At 47.1% G+C, this 26,649-nt stretch overlaps 2 protein-coding genes and 1 long non-coding RNA gene across 3 annotated transcripts in view; all 3 read right to left on the reverse strand.

The window, feature by feature from the left end:
* The window catches only part of LOC106564136 (mucin-5AC), a 40,590-nt gene extending 36,620 nt beyond the window's left edge, over positions 1–3,970 (reverse strand). The window contains exons 1-2 of the mRNA XM_045692049.1: positions 3,930–3,970; positions 1,227–3,728 (exon numbers count right to left, since the gene is read on the reverse strand). Of these exons, the coding sequence (XP_045548005.1) occupies positions 1,227–3,728; positions 3,930–3,970 (2,543 nt within the window). The remainder of the gene's footprint in view (positions 1–1,226; positions 3,729–3,929) is intronic.
* LOC123725404 (MICAL-like protein 2) lies at positions 2,428–19,010 on the reverse strand. Its single transcript, XM_045690647.1, has 6 exons — positions 18,676–19,010; positions 17,030–17,078; positions 7,580–7,721; positions 6,393–6,579; positions 5,574–5,704; positions 2,428–3,728 (listed from the first exon to the last, which is right to left on the reverse strand). Exons 1-5 carry the CDS (start codon positions 18,816–18,818, stop codon positions 5,662–5,664), a joined length of 564 nt encoding a protein of 187 aa, XP_045546603.1. The 5' UTR covers positions 18,819–19,010; the 3' UTR covers positions 2,428–3,728; positions 5,574–5,661.
* LOC123725405 (uncharacterized) lies at positions 12,208–16,386 on the reverse strand. The gene is made up of 3 exons (XR_006757854.1): positions 14,516–16,386; positions 13,481–13,911; positions 12,208–12,963 (listed from the first exon to the last, which is right to left on the reverse strand). It is a non-coding gene; the product is annotated as an uncharacterized lncRNA (long non-coding RNA).
* Positions 19,011–26,649: the final 7,639 nt, after the last annotated feature.

Raw genomic sequence — 26,649 nt, forward strand, 5'->3', positions numbered from 1 at the left:
GGGTGGTCGTTTTGTTTTTTTGCCCTAACATCAGTGCTTAATTTGAGCTGGATCCTATTTGAGCTGGATCCTATTTGCCCGGATATGGCAACTCTCGCGGCATGACTCATTCATTATTTCACTGTTCGCACTGTAGACATTCTAATGAAAGCGATCGGAGATAAATCAAGTTGACTTGGGAAGATCTGTTGTGGGAGGTTTTGAAAACTAAAAAAGGTAGGATTTATATTTTTCCTTTACAAACTTGTTGTGTACTGTGAAGTTAAGGTGAATGTGCTTCATATTATAACATATGGAGGCCTATATATCCTCATATGTGTGTTCTGCTGTAGCCTACATTCATTTATTTTATTTGAAGTTATATTCTGATATTGTGATATTTGTTCTACTGTTACATTGATGTCGAGAAAATGATCTGAAATCTGGGTCTGCATATGGCCGGTGTTCTGCAGTGACTTCTAAAATGCTTTGAATGAACCAGTACCTTGGAGAGCGCTGTCCAGTTCACCACCAGAGACAGTAGTCTACTTGGAGAGCGCTGTCCGTTTCACCACCAGAGACAGTAGTCTACTTGGAGAGCGCTGTCCGTTTCACCACCAGAGACAGCAGTCTACTTGGAGAGCGCTGTCCGTTTCACCACCAGAGACAGTAGTCTACTTGGAGAGCGCTGTCCGTTTCACCACCAGAGACAGTAGTCTACTTGGAGAGCGCTGTCCGTTTCACCACCAGAGACAGCAGTCTACTTGGAGAGCGCTGTCCGTTTCACCACCAGAGACAGTCTACTTGGAGAGCGCTGTCCGTTTCACCATCGGAGACAATAGTCTACTTGGCTCTTTACTCCATCTGCTGCGCTGCTACGTTCTGTTCGACACTTTTTTTCCCACAGTGTGTTCCGGTACCTCAGAACCCCCCGTTTTCACGCTCACTATGTGTTCCGGTACCTCAGAGCCCCCCGGTAACCCCCCGTTTTCACGCTCACTATGTGTTCCGGTACCTCAGAGCCCCCCGGTAACCCCCCGTTTTCACGCTCACTATGTGTTCCGGGACTTCCCGATCTACAAATGAAGCACCGCCTAACACTGCACAGCTGACTCAAATGATCAAAGCCTGATGATTAGTTGATTATTTGAATCAGCTGTGCAGCGCTACGGCAAAAACCAAAAACGTGCACCCCTTTGGGGTCCTGAGGAGAGAGTTGAGTTCTGAGAATGTCTGAGATGTCTCACCTGTTCTCAGTCTTCTTCAGTCCTACAGGGGGCCAGGGAGGAATTGAAGCACCAGCTGTGGTGTTGTTGTTCTCTGTTAGTTTCTTAGTGATGACAGCACCAGCTGTGGTGTTGTTGTTCTCTGTTAGTTTCTTAGTGATGACAGCACCAGCTGTTGTTGTGGTGTTGTTGCTCTCTGTTAGTTTCTTAGTGATGACAGCACCAGCTGTTGTTGTGGTGTTGTTGCTCTCTGTTAGTTTCTTAGTGATGACAGCACCAGCTGTTGTTGTGTTGTTGTTCTCTGTTAGTTTCTTAGTGATGACAGCACCAGCTGTTGTTGTGGTGTTGTTCTCTGTTAGTTTCTTAGTGATGACAGCACCAGCTGTTGTTGTGGTGTTGTTGCTCTCTGTTAGTTTCTTAGTGATGACAGCACCAGCTGTTGTTGTGTTGTTGTTCTCTGTTAGTTTCTTAGTGATGACAGCACCAGCTGTTGTTGTGGTGTTGTTGTTCTCTGTTAGTTTCTTAGTGATGACAGCACCAGCTGTTGTTGTGGTGTTGTTGCTCTCTGTTAGTTTCTTAGTGATGACAGCACCAGCTGTTGTTGTGGTGTTGTTGCTCTCTGTTAGTTTCTTAGTGATGACAGCACCAGCTGTTGTTGTTGTGTTGTTGCTCTCTGTTAGTTTCTTAGTGATGACAGCACCAGCTGTTGTTGTTGTGTTGTTGCTCTCTGTTAGTTTCTTAGTGATGACAGCACCAGCTGTTGTTGTGGTGTTGTTGCTCTCTGTTAGTTTCTTAGTGATGACAGCACCAGCTGTTGTTGTTGTGTTGTTGCTCTCTGTTAGTTTCTTAGTGATGACAGCACCAGCTGTTGTTGTGGTGTTGTTGCTCTCTGTTAGTTTCTTAGTGATGACAGCACCAGCTGTTGTTGTTGTGTTGTTGTTCTCTGTTAGTTTCTTAGTGATGACAGCACCAGCTGTTGTTGTGGTGTTGTTGTTCTCTGTTAGTTTCTTAGTGATGACAGCACCAGCTGTTGTTGTGGTGTTGTTGTTCTCTGTTAGTTTCTTAGTGATGACAGCACCAGCTGTTGTTGTGGTGTTGTTGTTCTCTGTTAGTTTCTTAGTGATGACAGCACCAGCTGTTGTTGTGGTGTTGTTCTCTGTTAGTTTCTTAGTGATGACAGCACCAGCTGTTGTTGTGGTGTTGTTCTCTGTTAGTTTCTTAGTGATGACAGCACCAGCTGTTGTTGTGGTGTTGTTCTCTGTTAGTTTCTTAGTGATGACAGCACCAGCTGTTGTTGTGGTGTTGTTCTCTGTTAGTTTCTTAGTGATGACAGCACCAGCTGTTGTTGTGGTGTTGTTCTCTGTTAGTTTCTTAGTGATGACAGCAGCAGCCTGGGTCTTGGTACTGCAGTCTTCTTTAGATGGAGAGGCTTTCACATCACTATCCATCTTGAAGACAACTCTACCTCTACCCTGAACCACGTCCCTGTCCCCACCTGTACCCCCACCTACCACCACATTCACACCCTTATCCCCACCCCAACCTGAACCCCCTCCCTTGCCCCCTACCCCACCCAAACTCACTACCACACTCACACCCTGGCCAACCCCCACTACTGTCCCCTGCGAGCCGGCATTCGGGACTCTATTTGTGGGTAGACTCTGTGCCGGTCCCTGAGTCTGGGTCTTGCCCTGGTTCTCCTGCCCAGTGGGGGTGTTCCCAGATTGGAAGAACTGGAGCCGGGCCTGCTGGGTCTTGGATGCTGTGGGAGTGGTGGCGCTAGTTGTAGTGTTGAAGCTCCGTGGGACTGCGGTGGGTCCAGAGGCTGCAGGGCTCACTATGCCCAGGGAGGAGAGCCCCGGGCTGGGCCGCAAGGAGGCGACAGAGGTGGTGGTGGTTTTGGAGCTCAGCCAGCTAGGGCCATATTTGGAGGGGGTACTAGTGGGTGTCAGAGCTGGGGTGGATTTTGAGGGGTCTGTGTATTTGGGTCCGGGGGTATTCTTGGAGAGGTCTGAGAGAGGGGTGGTCTTGACAGTGGGAGGAGGGTGAGAGGTATATTTGGGTCCGGGGGTATTCTTGGAGAGGTCTGAGAGAGGGGTGGTCTTGACAGTGGGAGGAGGGTGAGAGGTATATTTGGGTCCGGGGGTATTCTTGGAGAGGTCTGAGAGAGGGGTGGTCTTGACAGTGGGAGGAATGTGAGAGGTATATTTGGGTCCGGGGGTATTCTTGGAGAGGTCTGAGAGAGGGGTGGTCTTGACATTGGGAGGAATGTGAGAGGTATATTTGGGTCCGGGGGTATTCTTGGAGAGGTCTGAGAGAGGGGTGGTCTTGACAGTGGGAGGAGGGTGAGGGGTGTATTTGGAGGCAGCAAGGGTAGTAGGGTTGTTTTTGGGCAGGTCTCGGAGAGGGGTGTGTGTTGGCAGCGCCCCCTGGGGGTGGTGGTGGGAGGTACAGATGAAGGAGCCTGGTGTTGGTCCAGGTTTACAGTTACCAGACAGTAGAGTGGTGGAACACTCACTACACCTGGAGAACACAGGAACAGACATGACATAGAACACCACCTATATATGGAGAACATCGGAACAGACATGACATAGAACACCACCTATATATGGAGAACACGGGAACAGACATGACATAGAAACCAACCTATATATGGAGACCACAGAAGACCAGTGGTAGAAACAATATTGTGTCTGGCTGTCTGCACATCTGTCAACCAACCAAATCTCTGTCTCCACCTGTCCGTGTATAGACTGATACATGTTACAGTAATGAACGTAGTGTGAAGTACAGCTGTCTACCATGGTACAGCTCCATAGAGTTAACCCTTTCAATAGGTGACTGGTATAATAACACATGGTACAGCTCCATATACAGATGAAGTCGGAAGTTTACATACAGTCAATTAGTATTCGGTAGCATTGCCTTTAAATTGTTTAACTTGGGTCAAACATTTTGGGTAGCCTTCCACTAGCTTCCCACAATAAGTTGGGTGAATTTTGGCCCATTCCTCCGGACAGAGCTGGTGTAACTGAGTCAGGTTTGTAGGCCTCCTTGCTCGCACACGCTTTTTCAGTTCTGCCCACAAATGTTCTATAGGATTGAGGTCAGGGCTTTGTGATGGCCACTCCAATACCTTGACTTTGTTGTCCTTAAGCCATTTTGCCACAACTTTGGAAGTATGCTTGGGGTCATTGCTCATTTGGAAGACCCATTTGTGACCAAGCTTTAACTTCCTGACTGATGTCTTGAGATGTTGCTTCAATATAGCCACATAATTTTCCTGCCCACACAACATGATGCTGCCACCCCCGTGCTTCACGGTTGGGATGGTGTTCTTCGGCTTGCAAGCCTCCCCCTTTTTCCTCCAAACATAACAATGGTCATTATGGCCAAACAGTTCTATTTTTGTTTCATCAGACCAGAGGACATTTCTCCAAAAAGTACAATCTATGTCCCCTTGTGCAGTTGCAAACCATAGTCTGGCTTTTCTATGGTGGTTTTGGAGCAGTGGCTTCTTCCTTGCTGAGCGGCCTTTCAGGTTATGTCGATAAAGGACTCGTTTTACTCTGGATATAGATACTTTCGTACACGTTTCCTCCAGCATCTTCACAAGGTCCTTTGCTGTTGTTCTGGGATTGATTTGCACTTTTCGCACCAAAGTACGTTCATCTCTAGGAGACAGAACGCGTCTCCTTCCTGAGCGGTATGACGGCTGCGTGGTCCCATGGTGTTTATACTTGCATACTATTGTTTGTACAGATGAACATGGTACCTTCAGGTGTTTGGAAATTGCTCCCAAGGATGAACCAGATTTGTGGAGGTCTACAATTTCTTTTCTGAGGTCTTGGCTGATTTTAGATTTTCCTATGATGTCAAGCAAAGAGGCACCAAGTTTGAAGGTAGGCCTTGAAATACATCCACAGGTACACAGCCTACCACAGCCTATCAGAAGCTTCTAAAGCCATGACATCATTTTCTGGAATTTTCCAAGCTGTTTAAAGTCACAGTCAACATAGTGTATGTAAACTTCTGACCCACTGGAATTGTGATACAGTGAATTATAAATGAAATAATCTGTCTGTAAACAATTGTTGGAAAAATTACTTGTGTCATGCACAAAGTAGATGTCCTCAGTGACTTGCCAAAACTATAGTTTGTAAACAAGAAATTTGTGGACTGGTTGAAAAACAAGTTTTAATGACTCCAACCTAAGTGCATGTAAACTTCCCGACTTCAACTGTAGTTAACCCTTTCAATAGGTGACTGGTATAATAACACATGGTACAGCTCCATAGAGTTAACCCTTTCAATAGGTGACTGGTATAATAACATGGTGGAGTCATTAACATGGTGAAGTCTTACCTGGCACAGCTCCTGTGATACAGCCTCCCATCCACTAGGTGTCTCTGGACCAGATGAACGTGTTTATTACACACGGAACACTTACTGCTCAGAGTCCCCGTCTTATTGGAGCGGTCCGACAACACATCCTTCTGGGGGGGACAGATTAGCCTTCTGTTAGTTACAACAGACAGTATTTAACCTAGTAACCTAGGGGTTATTGGAGGGACTACAGGCAGGAGTATTAGGGTCCCCTAGGGGTTATTGGAGGGACTACAGGCAGGAGTATTAGGGTCCCCTAGGGGTTATTGGAGGGACTACAGGCAGGAGTATTAGGGTCCCCTAGGGGTTATTGGAGGGACTACAGTGGGTCCGTGAAACAATTATTATTTTTATTTCAAATCGCTAGAAACAAAACAGAAAACAAAACATTTTGAATTACAAACCTACACTAGAAAATAGGAGAATCTTATTGTATTCCTCCTCGTTATATGGAGCTAAATATCTGACATAGGCTTTGACAAAGCACCTGTTCATAGCCTACCAGTCTCAACAACACTCACTGGACTATCTGACATAGACTGGCAATACAATCAAATCAAAGTGTATTGGTCACGTGCACAAGGTACAGTGAAACGCTTGCTTTGCTATTAACTCTTCAACAATGCACTACAACATCAATATCCATCAACAATCAACAACTAGTAATAATAATTAGCTTGTTAATACGACCAATCAGGCTAGTTACAACTGGGGCCGGAGTGAAACCCCACAGGAGGGCATCTCTCCAGGAACAGGGTTGGCCAACCCTGGAGAAGAGTATTTAAAGGAGATCCTTACCTGTGCTGCCCTGTCTGGTCTGCTTGAGGCTTTGGGTGAGGAGGAGGGGGGAGGGCGGTTCTCAGTAGTGGATTTAGAGGGGGAGAGGCGGGGAAGACCTTGGAGACAACTGCTTGGTTCTTTTTCCCAGAAGGCCCCTCTTCTGTGGATGCCTCCGCTGGACGCTTTATCCCCGCCATGCCGCCAACTACACACACACACACACACACTACTTGATCACAAAGTTCATCACAGTATGTGTGTGCCCATATCGTGTGAGCAGCGTGTGGGCAGCGTGTCAGTATCGTGTGGGCAGCGTGTCAGTATCGTGTGGGCAGCGTGTCAGTATCGTGTTGGCAGCGTGTCAGTATCGTGTGGGCAGCGTGTGGGCAGCGTGTCAGTATCGTGTGGGCAGCGTGTCAGTATCGTGTGGGCAGCGTGTCAGTATCGTGTGGGCAGCGTGTCAGTATCGTGTGGGCAGCGTGTCAGTATCGTGTGGGCAGCGTGTCAGTATCGTGTGGGCAGCGTGTCAGTATCATGTGGGCAACGTGTCAGTATCATGTGGGCAACGTGTCAGTATCATGTGGGCAACGTGTCAGTATCATGTGGGCAGCGTGTGGACAGAATGTGGGCAGCGTGTGGACAGAATGTGGGCAGCGTGTGGACAGCGTGAGTATCATGTGGGCAGCGTGAGTATCATGTGGGCAGCGTGAGTATCATGTGGGCAGCATGAGTATCATGTGGGCAGCGTGTGGGCAGCGTGTCAGTAGCATGTGGGCAGCGTGTCAGTAGCATGTGGGCAGCTCGTGAGTATCATGTGGGCAGCGTGTTGGCAGCGTGTGGGTATCATGTGGGCAGCATGTGAGTATCATGTGGGCAGCATGTTGGCAGCGGGTGGGTATCATGTGGGCAGCATGTTGGCAGCGGGTGGGTATCATGTGGGCAGCGTGTTGGCAGCGGGTGGGTATCATGTGGGCAGCATGTGAGTATCATGTGGGCAGCATGTTGGCAGCGGGTGGGTATCATGTGGGCAGCATGTTGGCAGCGGGTGGGTATCATGTGGGCAGCGTGTTGGCAGCGGGTGGGTATCATGTGGGCAGCGTGTTGGCAGCATGTGGGCAGCATGTCATGTGTATGTATGCTTGCACATGTTTACTCAATATGTATGTATGTATGTATGTATGTATGTATGTATGTGTACTACTCACTAGGTGATTTGCCATGGAAGTGGTTGTAGTATTGTGAGACATATGTCAGAATACTGAGTCTGTCTGGTATCTTCAGGGCCACCATGTCCTCAGCATCTAACAGAGCTGGGATCCCCAACTCATCCTCCGCTACCCGGAACGCCTGGGAGCACACAGATACATTGAAGGCTGGAACACACAGATACATAGACGGCTGGAACCCACAGATACATAGACGGCTGGAACCCACAGATACATAGACGGCTGGAACCCACAGATACATAGAAGGCTGGAACCCACAGATACATAGAAGGCTGGAACCCACAGATACATACCACAGATACATAGAAGGCTGGAACCCACAGATACATAGAAGGCTGGAACCCACAGATACATAGAAGGCTGGAACCCACAGATACATAGAAGGCTGGAACCCACAGATACATAGAAGGCTGTACACCTGGGAACAAAGAGATATCAAGAAGGTTGGAATGCCTGGGAGCACAGAACAAGAAGGCACGACAACGTCTCTTCCCCCTCAGCAGGCTGAAAAGATTTGGCATGGGTCTTCAGATCCTCAAAAAGTTCTACAGCTGCACCGCTGAGAGCATCTTGCCGTGCTGCCAACTGCTTGGCATCCGTCCACAAGGCGCAACAGAGGGTAGTGTGTACGGCCCAGTACATCACTGGGGCGAGCTTCCTGCCATCCAGGACCTCAATACCAGGCGGTGTCAGAAGGCCCTAAAAATTGTCAGACTAAAGTAGAGGTCGACCGATTAATCGGAATGGCCAATTAATTAGGGCCGATTTCAAGTTTTCATAACAATCGGTAATTGGTATATTTGCGAAAAAAGCACTGTCGTTGCACCAATGTACCTAACCATAAACATCAATGCCTTTCTTTAAAATCAATACACAAGTATATATTTTTAAACCTGCATATTTAGTTAATATTGCCTGCTAACATGAAATTGTGTCACATCTCTAGAGTTCATTGCACGCAGAGTCAGGGTATATGCAACCGTTTGGGCCGCCTGGCTCGTTGCGAACTAATTTGCCAGAATTTTACGTAATTACGACATAACATTGAAGGTTGTGCAATGTAACAGGAATATTTAGACTTAGGGATGCCACCCGTTAGATAAAATACGGAACGGTTCCGTATTTCACTGAAAGAAAAAAACGTTTTGTTTTCGAGATGATAGTTTCCGGATTCGACCATATTAATGACCTAAGGCTCGTATTTCTGTGCTATTATGTTATAATTAAGTCTATGATTTGATAGAGCAGTCTGACTGAGTGGTGGTAGGCAGCAGCAGGCTCGTAAGCATTCATTCAAACAGCACTTTATTGCGTTTTGCCAGCAGCCCTTCGCTGTGCTTCAAGCATTGCGCTGTTTATGACTTCAAGCCGGGTGGGTATAATTTGTGAAATGTTCCAACAGGAATCTATTCCAAAAACTTCGTAAATAACAAGGTTGCCAAAAAACAAAGCATACAAATTTGCATAGAGGCAGAATAAGATACCTGGTAGGGAGTGGTCTATTTCATTGCGTTTTTCACTCATCACGTTTATTCCGAAAAATGTCTGTCCTCACTCTGGTTGCCTATGGACAAACATTAAGAACAAGCTACGTGGTGAGTTGATGCCTATTCGGCAGCTAGTTAGCTAGGTTTGTATGTGTTGCTACTTTGTATGCGTTGTTGGTTGGCAACCTTTTACTTTACGTTTTTTGGAACAGATTCCTGTTGGAACGTTCCACAAATTATACCCACCCCTTCAAGCCTGTCAACTCCCAAGATTAGGCTGGTGTAACCGATGTGAAATGGCTAGCTAGTTAGCGGGGTGCGCGCTAATAGCGTCTCAAACGTCACTCGCTCTGAGACTTGGAGTAGTTGTTCCCCTTCCTCTGCATGGGTAACGCTGCTTCGAGGGTGGCTGTTGTCGATGTGTTCCTGGTTTGAGCCCAGGTAGGGGTGAGGAGAGGGACGGAAGCTATACTGTTACACTGGCAATATTAACGTGCCTATAAGAACATCCAATAGTCAAAGGTATATGAAATACAAATCGTAGAGAGAGAAATAGTCCTATAATTCCTATAATAACTACAACCTAAAACTTCTTACCTGGGCATATTGAAGACTCATGTTAAAAGGAACCACCAGCTTTCATATGTTCCCATGTTCTGAGCAAGGTACTTAAACATTAGCTTTCTTACATGGCACATAATGCACTTTTACTTTCTTCTCCAACACTTTGTTTTTGCATTATTTAAACCAAATTGAACATGTTTCATTATTTATTTGAGGCTAAATGGATTTTATTGATGTATTATATTAAGTTAAAATAAGTGTTCATTCAGTATTGTTGTAATTGTCATTATTACAAATAAATAAAAAATAATCGGCCGATTAATCGGTATCGGCTTTTTCTGGCCTCCAATAATCGGTATCGGCATTGAAAAATCATAAATCGGTCGACCTCTAGACTAAAGCCACCAAAGTCATGGACTGTTCTCAGTCTACGCTACCGCACGGCAAGCGATAACAATGTACCAAGTCTGGAACCAACAGGACCCTGAACAACTTCTACCAGACTATTTACATAAGACCTCCATTTCCTCATTACCCCTGCACATTGACTCGGTACTGGTCCCCCTTGTATAGAGCCAAGTTATCGTTACTCAGTGTGTACAGAGCCAAGTTATCGTTACTCAGTGTGTACAGAGCCAAGTTATCGTTACTCAGTGTGTACAGAGCCAAGTTATCGTTACTCAGTGTGTACAGAGCCAAGTTATCGTTACTCAGTGTGTACAGAGCCAAGTTATCGTTACTCAGTGTGTACAGAGCCAAGTTATCGTTACTCAGTGTGTACAGAGCCAAGTTATCGTTACTCAGTGTGTACAGAGCCAAGTTATCGTTACTCATTGTGTATATAGCCAAGTTATCGTTACTCAGTGTGTACAGAGCCAAGTTATCGTTACTCAGTGTGTACATAGCCAAGTTATCGTTACTCATTGTGTACATAGCCAAGTTATCGTTACTCATTGTGTATAGAGCCAAGTTATCGTTACTCAGTGTGTACAGAGCCAAGTTATCGTTACTCATTGTGAACAGAGCCAAGTTATCGTTACTCATTGTGTATAGAGCCAAGTTATCGTTACTCATTGTGTACAGAGCCAAGTTATCGTTACTCATTGTGTACAGAGCCAAGTTATCGTTACTCATTGTGTACAGAGCCAAGTTATCGTTACTCATTGTGAACAGAGCCAAGTTATCGTTACTCATTGTGTATAGAGCCAAGTTATCGTTACTCATTGTGTATAGAGCCAAGTTATCGTTACTCATTGTGTGTTTATTGACGTGTGATTACTGTTGTACTACTTGTCTATGTTCTTTCTCTCTCCCTTGTTGGGAAGGACCAATCAGCTGTTAGTCTACACCTGTTGTTTACCAAGCATGTGACCAATAACATGTGATTTAGATATTGTTATCAAGATTGACAGAATCATGCTACAACACACTGTAGATATGGAGATCTGCTGACTCAGGGACTGGTCTATAGAGACAGAGACTCAGAGACAGTGTTATTCTCATTCCAACACTCCCATTGGTCTATAGAGGCAGAGACTCAGAGACAGTGTTATTCTCATTCCAACACTCCCATTGGTCTATAGAGGCAGAGACTCAGAGACAAAGTGTTATTCTCATTCCAACACTCCCATTGGTCTATAGAGGCAGAGACTCAGAGACAAAGTGTTATTCTCATTCCAACACTCCCATTGGTCTATAGAGGCAGAGACTCAGAGACAAAGTGTTGTTCTCATTCCAACACTCCCATTGGTCTATAGAGGCAGAGACTCAGAGACAAAGTGCTGTTCTCATTCCAACACTCCCACATGACTGGAATAGCTGGTAAAGTGACTTTGTGTGTGAGAAAGAGAGATGTCTTTGTTACTATTTCTGTGTTTGAGAAATCCCTGTCCACTAATTTCTGAATTTGCAAGGCAGAATGTGGGTTAACTCCTTGTTTACAGTAGCTGCTATGTAGGTCTTAGTGTTGTAATGGACTATGTGTGTGAATACAGCCCAAGCAACTGAAGTAGCTGGCCTGGCAGGCTGGCCTGGTTCTACAGCTGCGATTTTAGACCTGAACAAATAAAGTATGAGAAGGAAACAGACAAGACAGGACAGGATAGATCACAGCAGTGATTCAGGAAAGAGAAACAGACATGTAAAGACAGGACAGGATAGATCACAGCAGTGATTCAGGAAAGAGAAACAGACATGTAAAGACAGGACAGGATAGATCACAGTAGTGATTCAGGAAAGAGAAACGGACATGTAAAGACAGGACAGGATAGATCACAGTAGTGATTCAGGAAAGAGAAACGGACATGTAAAGACAGGACAGGATAGATCACAGCAGTGATTCAGGAAAGAGAAACGGACATGTAAAGACAGGACAGGATAGATCACAGTAGTGATTCAGGAAAGAGAAACGGACAGGATAGATAACAGCAGTGATTCAGGACATTTTTTACATTTTTTTTTTTTTACATTTTAGTCATTTAGCAGACGCTCTTATCCAGAGCGACTTACAGTAGTGAATGCATACATTTCATTTATTTATTTATTTTATGTGCTGGCCCCCCGTGGGAAACGAACCCACAACCCTGGCGTTGCAAACACCATGCTCTACCAACTGAGCTACAGGGAAGACCAAGAGAAACCGGACTTAAAGAGAACAGGACGTAAAGAGAAACCATTGCAGGACCATCAACAGTCTGAAGTTCTTGGGAATTTCTCCTGTTACAGTCCTCACTTTCAAGTCAGAAATGTTCCTGGCTTCCTGATGACTAGGAGAAAGAATGGAAAGCCCGGGGGTTTCAACAGTCAAAGTGTGTGTGTGTGTGTGTGTGTGTGTGTGTGTGTGTCTGCAGCAGGACATGCTCCCCTCATCCACACCATTTCCTGGAACACCAACTCCATGGAAGCAGAAAGGAAGGACAGAAGAGCTACTCCATAACAGCATTCCAAGTAGGGCCCTGTTCCCTATAAAGTCCACTACATTTGACCCAAGCACTATGGACCCTGGTGAAAAGTTGTGCACTATTTAGGGAATAGGGTGCCATTTGAGCTGTATCCTGTGACAAGATGATTTGATAAACAACATGTCTGTGTCTGAAACCGGCTGACTGTTATCAGTTCATTACTACAGTTCTAAAAAGCTATTTACATTACTATGATCCAACTTTGACTTCTGAAGGCAGGCCAGCCATGACACACACACACACACAGTTGAAACCTCCAGGCTAACTCTCCCTTCTCTCTCCCTGCCCTGAGGAAACCTCCAGGCTAACCTCTCCCTTCTCTCTCCCTGCCCTGAGGAAACCTCCAGGCTAACTCTCGCTTCTCTCTCCCTGCCCTGAGGAAACCTCCAGGCTAACCTCTCCCTTCTCTCTCCCTGCCCTGAGGAAACCTCCAGGCTAACCTCTCCCTTCTCTCTCCCTGCCCTGGGGAAACCTCCAGGCTAACCTCTCCCCTTCTCTCTCCCTGCCCTGAGGAAACCTCCAGGCTAACTCTCCCTTCTCTCTCCCTGCCCTGAGGAAACCTCCAGGCTAACCTCTCCCTTCTCTCTCCCTGCCCTGAGGAAACCTCCAGGCTAACCTCTCCCTTCTCTCTCCCTGCCCTGAGGAAACCTCCAGGCTAACCTCTCCCTTCTCTCTCCCTGCCCTGAGGAAACCTCCAGGCTAACCTCTCCCTTCTCTCTCCCTGCCCTGAGGAAACCTCCAGGCTAACCTCTCCCTTCTCTCTCCCTGCCCTGAGGAAACCTCCAGGCTAACCTCTCCCTTCTCTCTCCCTGCCCTGAGGAAACCTCCGGGCTAACCTCTCCCTGCCCTGAGGAAACCTCCGAGCTAACCTCTCCCTTCTCTCTCCCTGCCCTGAGGAAACCTCCAGGCTAACCTCTCCCTTCTAACTCTCCCTGCCCTGAGGAAACCTCCGGGCTAACCTCTCCCTGCCCTGAGGAAACCTCCGGGCTAATCTCTCCCTTCTCTCTCCCTGCCCTGAGGAAACCTCCGGGCTAACCTCTCCCTTCTCTCTCCCTGCCCTGAGGAAACCTCTGGGCTAACCTCTCCCTTGTCTCTCCCTGCCCTGAGGAAACCTCCGGGCTAACCTCTCCCTTCTCTCTCCCTGCCCTGAGGAAACCTCCGGGCTAACCTCTCCCTTCTCTCTCCCTGCCCTGAGGAAACCTCCGGGCAAACCTCTCCCTTCTCTCTCCCTGCCCTGAGGAAACCTCCAGGCTAACCTCTCCCTTCTCTCTCCCTGCCCTGAGGAAACCTCCAGGCTAACCTCTCCCTTCTAACTCTCCCTGCCCTGAGGAAACCTCCGGGCTAACCTCTCCCTGCCCTGAGGAAACCTCCGGGCTAATCTCTCCCTTCTCTCTCCCTGCCCTGAGGAAACCTCCGGGCTAACCTCTCCCTTCTCTCTCCCTGCCCTGAGGAAACCTCCGGGCTAATCTCTCCCTTCTCTCTCCCTGCCCTGAGGAAACCTCCGGGCTAACCTCTCCCTTCTCTCTCCCTGCCCTGAGGAAACCTCTGGGCTAACCTCTCCCTTGTCTCTCCCTGCCCTGAGGAAACCTCTGGGCTAACCTCTCCCTTGTCTCTCCCTGCCCTGAGGAAACCTCCGGGCTAACCTCTCCCTTCTCTCTCCCTGCCCTGAGGAAACCTCCGGGCTAACCTCTCCCTTCTCTCTCCCTGCCCTGAGGAAACCTCCGGGCAAACCTCTCCCTTCTCTCTCCCTGCCCTGAGGAAACCTCCAGGCTAACTCTCGCGTCTCTCTCCCTGCCCTGAGGAAACCTCCAGGCTAACTCTCCCTTCTCTCTCCCTGCCCTGAGGAAACCTCCAGGCTAACTCTCCCTTCTCTCTCCCTGCCCTGAGGAAACCTCCAGGCTAACTCTCCCTTCTCTCTCCCTGCCCTGAGGAAACCTCCAGGCTAACCTCTCCCTTCTCTCTCCCTGCCCTGAGGAAACCTCCAGGCTATAACTGTAGTTCTATGTCAGAATAATTCAGAGGCTAGAATGTTACTGTAGTTCTATGTCAGAAGTATAGTGGTAGAATGTTACTGTCGTTCTATGTCAGAATAATCCAGACGCTAGAATGTTACAGTAGTTCTATGTCAGAAGTATAGTGGTAGACTGTTACAGTAGTTCTGTGTCAGAATAATTCAGAGGCTAGAATGTTACTGTAATTCTATGTCAGAATAATCCAGACGCTAGAATGTTACTGTAGTTCTATGTCAGAGGCTAGAATGTTACTGTAGTTCTATGTCAGAATAATCCAGACGCTAGAATGTTACTGTAGTTCTATGTCAGAATAATCCAGACGCTAGAATGTTACAGTAGTTCTATGTCAGAAGTATAGCGGTAGAATGTTTCTGTAGTTCTAATGTCAGAAGTATAGTGGTAGAGTGATAGGCCTAGATATATCACTCTATGTAATGAATTGGTGCTCAAATGGTGGTCAGTTTGCTGGAGTTTATGGTCTGGAGTGACAGTCAGTTGGCTGTATAATCTATAGTAGTCTATGGTGAGACTCAGCTGACTGTATAATCTACAGTAGTCTATGGTGAGACTCAGCTGGCTGTATAATCTATAGCAGTCTATGGTGAGGAGTAGTGAGACTCAGCTGGCTGTATAATCTATAGTAGTCTATGGTGAGGAGTAGTGAGACTCAGCTGGCTGTATAACCTATAGTAGTCTATGGTGAGACTCAGCTGACTGCATAACCTATAGTAGTCTATGGTGAGACTCAGCTGACTGCATAATCTATAGCAGTCTATGGTGAGGAGTAGTGAGACTCAGCTGGCTGTATAATCTATAGTAGTCTATGGTGAGACTCAGCTGGCTGTATAATCTATAGTAGTCTATGGTGAGACTCAGCTGGCTGTATAATCTATAGTAGTCTATGGTGAGACTCAGCTGACTGCATAATCTACAGTAGTCTATGGTGAGACTCAGCTGGCTGTATAATCTATAGCAGTCTATGGTGAGGAGTAGTGAGACTCAGCTGACTGCATAATCTACAGTAGTCTATGGTGAGACTCAGCTGGCTGTATAATCTATAGCAGTCTATGGTGAGGAGTAGTGAGACTCAGCTGGCTGTATAATCTATAGTAGTCTATGGTGAGACTCAGCTGGCTGTATAACCTATAGTAGTCTATGGTGAGACTCAGCTGACTGCATAATCTATAGTAGTCTATGGTGAGACTCAGCTGGCTGTATAATCTATAGTAGTCTATGGTGAGGAGTAGTGAGACTCAGCTGGCTGTATAATCTATAGTAGTCTATGGTGAGACTCAGCTGGCTGTATAATCTATAGTAGTCTATGGTGAGACTCAGCTGGCTGTATAATCTATAGTGGTGTATGGTGAGACTCAGCTGGCTGTATAATCTATAGTAGTCTATGGTGAGACTCAGCTGGCTGTATAATCTATAGTAGTCTATGGTGAGACTCAGCTGGCTGTATAATCTATAGTGGTGTATGGTGAGACTCAGCTGGCTGTATAATCTATAGTAGTCTATGGTGAGACTCAGCTGGCTGTATAATCTATAGTAGTCTATGGTGAGGAGTAGTGAGACTCAGCTGGCTGTATAATCTATAGTAGTCTATGGTGAGACTCTGCTGACTGTATAATCTATAGTAGTCTATGGTGAGACTCATCTGACTGTATAATCTATGGTGAGACTCAGTTGACTGTATAATCTATAGTAGTCTATGGTGAGACTCAGCTGGCTGTATAATCTATAGTCGTCTATGGTGAGACTCAGCTGGCTGTAGTGAGACTCAGCTGGCTGTATAATCTATAGTAGTCTATGGTGAGACTCAGCTGGCTGTATAATCTATAGTAGTCTATGGTGAGGAGTAGTGAGACTCAGCTGGCTGTATAATCTATAGCAGTCTATGGTGAGACTCAGCTGGCTGTATAATCTATAGCAGTCTATGGTGAGACTCAGCTGGCTGTATAATCTATAGTAGTCTATGGTGAGGAGTAGTGAGAGTCAGCTGGCTGTATAATCTATAGCAGTCTATGGTGAGGAGTAGTGAGACTCAGCTGGCTGTATAATCTATAGTAGTCTATGGTGTGGAGTAGTGAGACTCAGCTGGCTGTATAATCTATAGCAGTCTATGGCTGAAGAAATTTGTCTTGGTACCTAAAACCCTCAAACTTTTACAGATGCACAATTGAGAGCATCCTGTCAGGCTGAATCATCGCCTGGTACGGCAACTGCATTGCCCGCAACCGCAGGGCTCTCCAGAGGGTGGTGCGGTCTACCCAACGCATCACGTGGGGGGAGACGACGACACCTACAGCACCCGATGTCACAGGAAGGCCAAAAAAATCCTCAAGGACATCAACCACCCGAGCCATGCCGCTATCACACGTATGTGTGTGTTCATCAGTAACTTACCAGGTGGTTGTTGTCATAGACATTCTCCTTCTTCAGGGAATCAAAGTCACTGAGGAGAAGAAGCACAGATTTGGTTGATGACATGACACATCAAGCACACCACTGACACAAGCTACCTGTCATTATTCTCTGGATCTCACACCCCACTGAAGCAAGCTACCTGTCATTATTCCCTGGATCTCACACCCCACTGAAGCAATCTACCTGCCATTATTCCCTGGATCTCACACACACCACTGAAGCAAGCTACCTGCCATTATTCCCTGGATCTCACACCACTGACACAAGCTACCTGTCATTATTCCCTGGATCTCACACCACTGACACAAGCTACCTGTCATTATTCCCTGGATCTCACACACCACTGAAGCAAGCTACCTGTCATTATTCCCTGGATCTCACACCCCACTGAAGCAAGCTACCTGCCATTATTCCCTGGAGCTCACACACACCACTGAAGCAAGCTACCTGCCATTATTCCCTGGATCTCACACCACTGACACAAGCTACCTGTCATTATTCCCTGGATCTCACACACCACTGAAGCAAGCTACCTGCCATTATTCCCTGGATCTCACACACCACTGACACAAGCTACCTGTCATTATTCCCTGGATCTCACACACCACTGACACAAGCTACCTGCCATTATTCCCTGGATCTCACACCACTGACACAAGCTACCTGCCATTATTCCCTGGATCTCACACCACTGACACAAGCTACCTGCCATTATTCCCTGGATCTCAATCTAGTCCACAGGAGGTTGGTGGCACTGTAATTGGGGAGAACAGGCTCGTGGTAATGGCTGTAGTGAAATCAGTGGAGTGGTATCAAAATACGGCAAACACATGGGATGCCATTCCATTTGCTCCGACTCCTTTGCAGAATCATTCAAAAACGTCTTCACTTGAGAACGACACAATCATAACCACAGCATCAATGATGTCACTCCATCTTATGACCAGTGATTCACTTTGCTATTATTAAAATGTCAAAATGCAAATCAGAGTCAGTCTCACACACCAGTTTTCCACTGATTCTATAAAAAAATAGATATATTTGGGTCTTTAGACTGAGTTCTCCTTTGAGTGAAACATGTGGAAAAGACGCCTTGTCATTCAAACAGTGGACTTCCTAGGCTACTGATTATCTCAAATAGTCAATGTTATGTTTAGATGGTTACCCTGTCATCAACTGTTTACTGTAAACCTAGAATCTACTGTGTCTTTAAAAGAAAGATTTGACAAAAGACTAGGCTTTATCACTGATACAGATATTTTTATATTCAGAAATCGTGTCAAATTCCGTTTTTAATTTGAGGATTAGTTTACAAATCGGAAGGAAGCACAAATGTTTACTGCCACGTTGAGTTGGCAAGAGTTGTAGGGTTTTCATTTCCATGTTGTTAGGCTACTGATACTTACAGGGTACTACCTCCAGGCAATGAAAGGAAACTTTAACATAATAGTTATTTCGTGTTGCATACAAGTGCTACTTTATTGCAATAAATACAGGTTACGCTGTCACCATAGGAACTAAGACAAAAATCAAGACTCATTCTGTTTAAACTGTCGAGTTTATTAGCTTCCTCATAGAATTTCGTAACTCTCAAAGTAGTTCTATCGATACTGCCCTCTACTTACATGAGGTCGGGTCTGTTTCGGTGAATGAGGGCGCAGAAAGCCATCCCGTCCCTGAAAGAAGTTGTCATATTGGTGATAGTGACATCTCTGTAACCCTGAACCTGGATCTTACACCACTGTTGCAGCGCTTTCACCGCAGACATCCTAGTTCTCTCCCGAAACCCCGAACCGAGTGCAAGCGGCAAGACGCGAACCAAGTTCACGAACTGACGGCAACTTAAATAAATAGACTAGTGACTGAAATCCGCCTTACGGGAAAAAGGTTTTGATCCAACTTCTGACGAATGATTGGGGAAACCGCATTAAAAAGAGAGAGAGAAAGTCGTCCGCGTGGTTCTGTTCAATGATTTATATAAATACACTAGATAACAGATACGGGTCGCTGTGTTGAAGCCACCGCGCCTCCATCTTGTCACTCCCCTACCGATGGAAAACATATTCTGGAAGATATAGAAATCCATTTATTAATGTCAACATTCGTTAACGCCACTTTTATTCTATTACAGACACCACAATGCATACTTTACATTATGTGAGTTAAACATAAAACTATATATATATATATATATATTGTTTTATATATAACATGTTTTCCTTAAAGTATAATTTTGGGGAGATTACTAATGTCCCCACTACAAAAAAAATACATGTCATTTTGTCTTTGAAACATTTAATTGAAATACTGTATAATTCCATTCATTCCTATGGATGACTGCTACTGGGGAGTACCAATATGGTCGACCGGTGGCTTCAAAGCCTCTCAATGGCCAATACATAGTATATTTATTCTAGTGTTGATATACATCCTTGATTCTGTTTGGCAATCAAATGAAAAACTGATTTGATACCTGAAAAGGTTTCTTGTCGTGACGTAGAATGGGCAGAGTCAAACGGGTACTTCCAGAAAAGGGGGTGTTTTCTGATATCGGAGTTTCTTGATATCAACTTACACCCATTGACGCTCGTCATCGGTCCGTGGCTGTTTCTTTTGAGGGAGAGAGAGAGAGAGAGAGAGAGAGAGAGAGAGAAAGGTGAGAGAGAAAGAAAGTATTGCTCTATTCATGAATTTACAATTACAGTAGTATTTTGTTGCAAGAACAAGGCAAGTATCAGTTACAAGAGAGTTGTCTATGTGGTTCTTTTTGGTGATCAAATCAAACCGATTAAGTCGACTGATTTGACACCTGAAAAGGTTTCTGTGGGGGGGAGAAGAGAGGGAGAGAGAGTAAAGAGCAGAGAGGGAGAAAGAAAGCAATGCTCTAGTCATGAATTTACAATTACAGTGATTTTGTTGCAAGAACATGGTAAATATCAGTAGTGAATTTGACATAAAGCTGTGACTTTCCTTTTGAAAGGGGATCTGTGTCTGATCTTGGCCTAGATGAAGGGGGATCTGTGTCTGATCTTGGCCTAGATGAAGGAGGGTCTGTGTCTGATCTTGGCCTAGATGAAGGAGGATCTGTGTCTGATCTTGGCCTAGATGAAGGGGGATCTGTATCTGATCTTGGCCTAGATGAAGGAGGATCTGTGTCTGATCTTGGCCTAGATGAAGGGGGATCTGTGTCTGATCTTGGCCTAGATGAAGGAGGATCTGTGTCTGATCTTGGCCTAGATGAAGGGGGATCTGTATCTGATCTTGGCCTAGATGAAGGAGGATCTGTGTCTGATCTTGGCCTAGATGAAGGAGGATCTGTATCTGATCTTGGCCTAGATGAAGGAGGATCTGTGTCTGATCTTGGCCTAGATGAAGGAGGATCTGTGTCTGATCTTGGCCTAGATGAAGGAGGCAGACGCAGTAAAACAGCTGACTCACAGTGGGTGTGGCTTTATGTAACACTAAAGGGTTCTACACAGTCTACGGGGTTTGTTTGCGTAGCTCTCAACGTACTTTTGTGCGACTGCATTTTTGCAACACGACACAAACGGAGCTCCGTAGAAAATCACTGTGGAGAGCCCTTAAAGCTACCAGGTGGTCCCTGGTCTGCTCAACCTTAACTTACCTGTCCTGCCAGGAGATTGTGTGTATGTGTGCCCAACCTGCAAAGTTACCTGACACCTTCCGCATACCATACTGAGATCCTGTTTCCAGGTAGATATGGGAGGAACTACTACAGTACTATAACCTAGATACTGATCTGAGATCCTGTTTCCAGGTAGATATGGGAGGAACTACTACAGTACTATCACCTAGATACTGATCTGAGATCCTGTTTCCATGTAGATATGGGAGGAACTACTACAGTACTATAACCTAGATACTGATCTGAGATCCTGTTTCCATGTAGATATGGGAGGAACTACTACAGTACTATCACCTAGATACTGATCTGATATCCTGTTTCCAGGTAGATATGGGAGGAACTACTACAGTACTATCACCTAGATACTGATCTGAGATCCTGTTTCCAGGTAGATATGGGAGGAACTACTACAGTACTATAACCTAGATACTGATCTGAGATCCTGTTTCCAGGTAGATATGGGAGGAACTACTACAGTACTATCACATAGATACTGATCTGAGATCCTGTTTCCAGGTAGATATGGAAGTACTACAGTACTATAACCTAGATACTGATCTGAGATCCTGTTTCCAGGTAGATATGGGAGGAACTACTACAGTACTATAACCTAGATACTGATCTGAGATCCTGTTTCCATGTAGATATGGGAGGAACTACTACAGTACTATAACCTAGGTACTGATCTGAGATCCTGTTTCCATGTAGATATGGAACTACTACAGTACTATAACCTAGATACTGATCTGAGATCCTGTTTCCAGGTAGATATGGAAGTACTACAGTACTATAACCTAGATACTGATCTGAGATCCTGTTTCCATGTAGATATGGGAGGAACTACTACAGTACTATAACCTAGATACTGATCTGAGATCCTGTTTCCAGGTAGATATGGGAGGAACTACTCCAGTACTATTAACTAGTTTTGTCCCATTAATGGTTCAGGTTAGGAGTAGGGAAGAGTAATCTGATCCTAGATCTGTGGTTAGGTTAGTATCTAATGGTTCAGGTTAGGAGTAGGGAAGAGTAATCTGATCCTAGATCTGTGGTTAGGTTAGTATGTAATGGTTCAGGTTAGGAGTAGGGAAGAGTAATCGGATCCTAGATCTGTGGTTAGGTTAGTATCTAACGGTTCAGGTTAGGAGTAGGGAAGAGTAATCTGATCCTAGGTCTGTGGTTAGGTTAGTATCTAACGGTTCAGGTTAGGAGTAGGGAAGAGTAATCTGATCCTAGATCTGTGGTTAAGGAGGATGTACCTGGAGAAGTAAATACAGGTGAAGAGAGCACCACAGGAAGCACAGATTGAACATGCAGAACATTCACAGCCAGATTGAAGGAGTTTTATGTTCTAGAACATTCTCTCTGTCTAACCTCTGTCCACTTCGACAGAGCAACAGACTGAGGAATAAAGAGGGTTCCTGTAAGAGCGCTGGCAGTGTACACACACATAATCAACATTCCCCCTACCCACACACACACACAATCAACATTCCCCCCTACCCACCCACACACAATCAACATTCCCCCCTACCCACCCACACACACTATCAACATTCCCCCCTACCCACCCACACTATCAACATTCCCCCCTACCCACCCACACACACACTATCAACATTCCCCCCCTACCCACCCACACACACTATCAACATTCCCCTCCTACCCACCCACACACACTATCAACATTCCCCCCCCTACCCACCCACACACACACTATCAACATTCCCCCCCTACCCACCCACACACACACTATCAACATTCCCCTCCTACCCACCCACACACACTATCAACATTCCCCTCCTACCCACCCACACACACTATCAACATTCCGCCCTACCCACCCACACTATCAACATTCCCCCCTACCCACCCACACACACACTATCAACATTCCCCCCTACCCACCCACACACACACACTATCAACATTCCCCTCCTACCCACCAACACACACTATCAACATTCCACCCTACCCACCCACAAACACTATCAACATTCCCCCCTACCCACCCACACACACACTATCAACATTCCTCCCTACCCACCCACACACACACTCAACATTCCCCCTACCCACCCACACACACACACTCAACATTCCCCCCTACCCACCCACACACACACTATCAACATTCCCCTCCTACCCACCCACACACACTATCAACATTCCCCTCCTACCCACCCACACACACTATCAACATTCCCCCCTACCCACCCACACTATCAACATTCCCCCCTACCCACCCACACACACACTATCAACATTCCCCCCTACCCACCCACACACACACTATCAACATTCCCCTCCTACCCACCAACACACACTATCAACATTCCACCCTACCCACCCACAAACACTATCAACATTCCCCCCTACCCACCCACACACACACTATCAACATTCCTCCCTACCCACCCACACACACACTCAACATTCCCCCCTACCCACCCACACACACAAACTCAACATTCCCCCCTACCCACCCACACACACACACTCAACATTCCCCCCTACCCACACACACACACACTATCAACATTCCCCCCTACCCACCCACACACACTATCAACATTCCCCCCTACCCACACACACACACACTATCAACATTCCCCCCTACCCACCCACACACACTATCAACATTCCCCCCCCTACCCACCCACACACACACTATCAACATTCCCCCCTACCCACCCACACACACACACTATCAACATTCCCCCCTACCCACACACACACACACTATCAACATTCCCCCCTACCCACCCACACACACTATCAACATTCCCCCTACCCACCCACACACACTATCAACATTCCCCCCTACCCACCCACACACACACACACACACACTATCAACATTCCCCCTACCCACCCACACACACACTATCAACATTATCCCCTACCCACACACACACACACTATCAACATTCCCCCTACCCACCCACACACACTATCAACATTCCCCCTACCCACCCACACACACTATCAACATTCCCCCTACCCACACACACACACACTATCAACATTCCCCCCTACCCACCCACACACACTATCAACATTCCCCCCTACCCACCCACACACACTATCAACATTCCCCCTACCCACCCACACACACTATCAACATTACCCCCTACCCACCCACACTATCAACATTCCCCCCTACCCACCCACACACACTATCAACATTCCCCCCTACCCACCCACACACACTATCAACATTCCCCCCTACCCACCCACACACACTATCAACATTCCCCCCTACCCACCCACACACACTATCAACATTCCCCCCTACCCACACACACACAGAACCTCGGCCAGGTCTCCTCTTAATCCCAAAATCCAGACAGGAAATGCTTTGAGTGTGCGGACCAGAGAGCATCTGACAGGCCTCTCCTAAACGACACAACCACCCCTCTCCCCCTCTCTCTCTCTCTCTCTCTCTCTCTCTCTCTCTCTCTCTCTCTCTCTCTCTCTCTCTCTCTCTCTCTCTCTCTCTCTCTCTCTCTCTCTCTCTCTCTCTCTCTCTCTCTCTCTCTCTCTCTCTCTCTCTCTCTCTCTCTCTCTCTCTCTCTCTCTCTCTCTCTCTCTCTCTCTCTCTCTCTCTCTCTCTCTCTTCCCTCCATTTATTGATATATGTCTGCACCGGAAAGACCCATCTGGAAACAGTTAGCCCTTCCCCCGTGTTGTGTGTGTGTGTGTTTGTTTGCCCAGAGCCAATGAAAACACTGTGTGAGAGCTTAGTTTATCAGTAATGGGGACTGACCCAACCCACAGTGTATCTACTACTGTGATAACAGGGAACATAATCAGTGGTTCGCGTTCTCTTTCCAAGGCAGTTACAGATTACTGGGAGAGAGATACTGGGAGAGAGATACTGGGAGAGAGATACTGGGATATATCACCACAGAAGGCATGTGTTTGCACAAGGGAAAGAGAGAGATACAAAAGGTGTGAGAGAGTGTATTTGAGAGAGTTTTGTACTACAACTATTTGCACATCGTTACAACACTGCACATGGTAATAATATGACATTTGAAATGTCTCTATTCCTTTGAAACTTTTGTGACTAATGTTTACTGTTAATTTCTTGTTTATTTCACTTTTGTTTATTATCTATTTCACTTGCTTTGGCATTGTAAACAGATGTTTCCCACGCCAATAAAGCCCTTTGAATTGAGAGAGAACATCTGTAAGTAAGAGGACATAACAAATGATTCACTATTGCTCATATTTCCTCAATGCCAAATCCCAGCCTGATGCAGAGCAGTCAGGAAGTAGAACCATGAGTAGTTCCTTTCTCCCTCCCACTACGTCTGTCTGCCTCTCTCTCTCCCTCCCACTATGTCTGTCTGCCTCTCTCTCTCCCTCCCACTATGTCTGTCTGCCTCTCTCCCTCCCTCCCACTACGTCTGACTGCCTTTCTCTCTCCCTCCCACTACGTCTGTCTGCCTCTCTCCCTCCCTCCCACTACGTCTGTCTGCCTCTCTCTCTCCCTCCCACTACGTCTGTCTGCTTCTCTCTCTCCCTCCCACTACGTCTGTCTGCCTCTCTCCCTCCCTCCCACTACGTCTGTCTGCCTCTCTCTCTCCCTCCCACTACGTCTGTCTGCCTCTCTCTCTCCCTCCCACTACGTCTGTCTGCCTCTCTCCCTCCCTCCCACTACGTCTGACTGCCTCTCTCTCTCCCTCCCACTACGTCTGTCTGCCTCTCTCCCTCCCTCCCACTACGTCTGTCTGCTTCTCTCTCTCCCTCCCACTACGTCTGTCTGCCTCTCTCCCTCCCTCCCACTACGTCTGTCTGCCTCTCTCTCTCCCTCCCGCCACGTCTGTCTGCCTCTCTCTCTCCCACCCGCTACGTCTGTCTGCCTCTCTCCCTCCCTCCCACTACGTCTGTCTGCCTCTCTCTCTCCCTCCCGCTACGTCTGTCTGCCTCTCTCTCTCTCCTCCCGCTACGTCTGTCTGCCTCTCTCCCTCCCTCCCGCTCACGTCTGTCTGCCTCTCTCTCTCCCTCCCGCTACGTCTGTCTGCCTCTCTCTCTCTCCCTCCCACTACGTCTGTCTGCCTCTCTCTCTCCCTCCCACTACGTCTGTCTGCCTCTCTCCCTCCCTCCCACTACGTCTGACTGCCTCTCTCTCTCCCTCCCACTACGTCTGTCTGCCTCTCTCCCTCCCTCCCACTACGTCTGTCTGCTTCTCTCTCTCCCTCCCACTACGTCTGTCTGCCTCTCTCCCTCCCTCCCACTACGTCTGTCTGCCTCTCTCTCTCCCTCCCGCTACGTCTGTCTGCCTCTCTCTCTCCCACCCGCTACGTCTGTCTGCCTCTCTCCCTCCCTCCCACTACGTCTGTCTGCCTCTCTCTCTCCCTCCCGCTACGTCTGTCTGCCTCTCTCTCTCTCCCTCCCGCTACGTCTGTCTGCCTCTCTCCCTCCCTCCCGCTACGTCTGTCTGCCTCTCTCTCTCCCTCCCGCTACGTCTGTCTGCCTCTCTCTCTCTCCCTCCCGCTACGTCTGTCTGCCTCTCTCCCTCCCTCCCACTACGTCTGTCTGCTTCTCTCTCTCCCTCCCACGTCTGTCTGCCTCTCTCCCTCCCTCCCACTACGTCTGTCTGCCTCTCTCTCTCCCTCCCACTACGTCTGTCTGCCTCTCTCCCTCCCTCCCGCTATGTCTGTCTGCCTCTCTCTCTCTCCCTCCCACTACGTCTGTCTGCCTCTCTCTCTCTCTCCCTCCCACTACGTCTGTCTGCCTCTCTCTCTCCCTCCCACTACGTCTGTCTGCCTCTCTCTCTCCCTCCAACTACGTCCGTCTGCCTCTCTCTCTCCCTCCCACTACATCTGTCTGCCTCTCTCTCTCTCTCCCTCCCACTACGTCTGTCTGCCTCTCTCTCTCCCTCCCACTACGTCTGTCTCTCTCTCTCTCTCCCTCCCACTACGTCTGTCTGCCTCTCTCTCTC

This window comes from Salmo salar, chromosome ssa12 (genome assembly GCF_905237065.1).
Source record: "Salmo salar chromosome ssa12, Ssal_v3.1, whole genome shotgun sequence".
Classification (NCBI taxonomy): domain Eukaryota; kingdom Metazoa; phylum Chordata; class Actinopteri; order Salmoniformes; family Salmonidae; genus Salmo; species Salmo salar.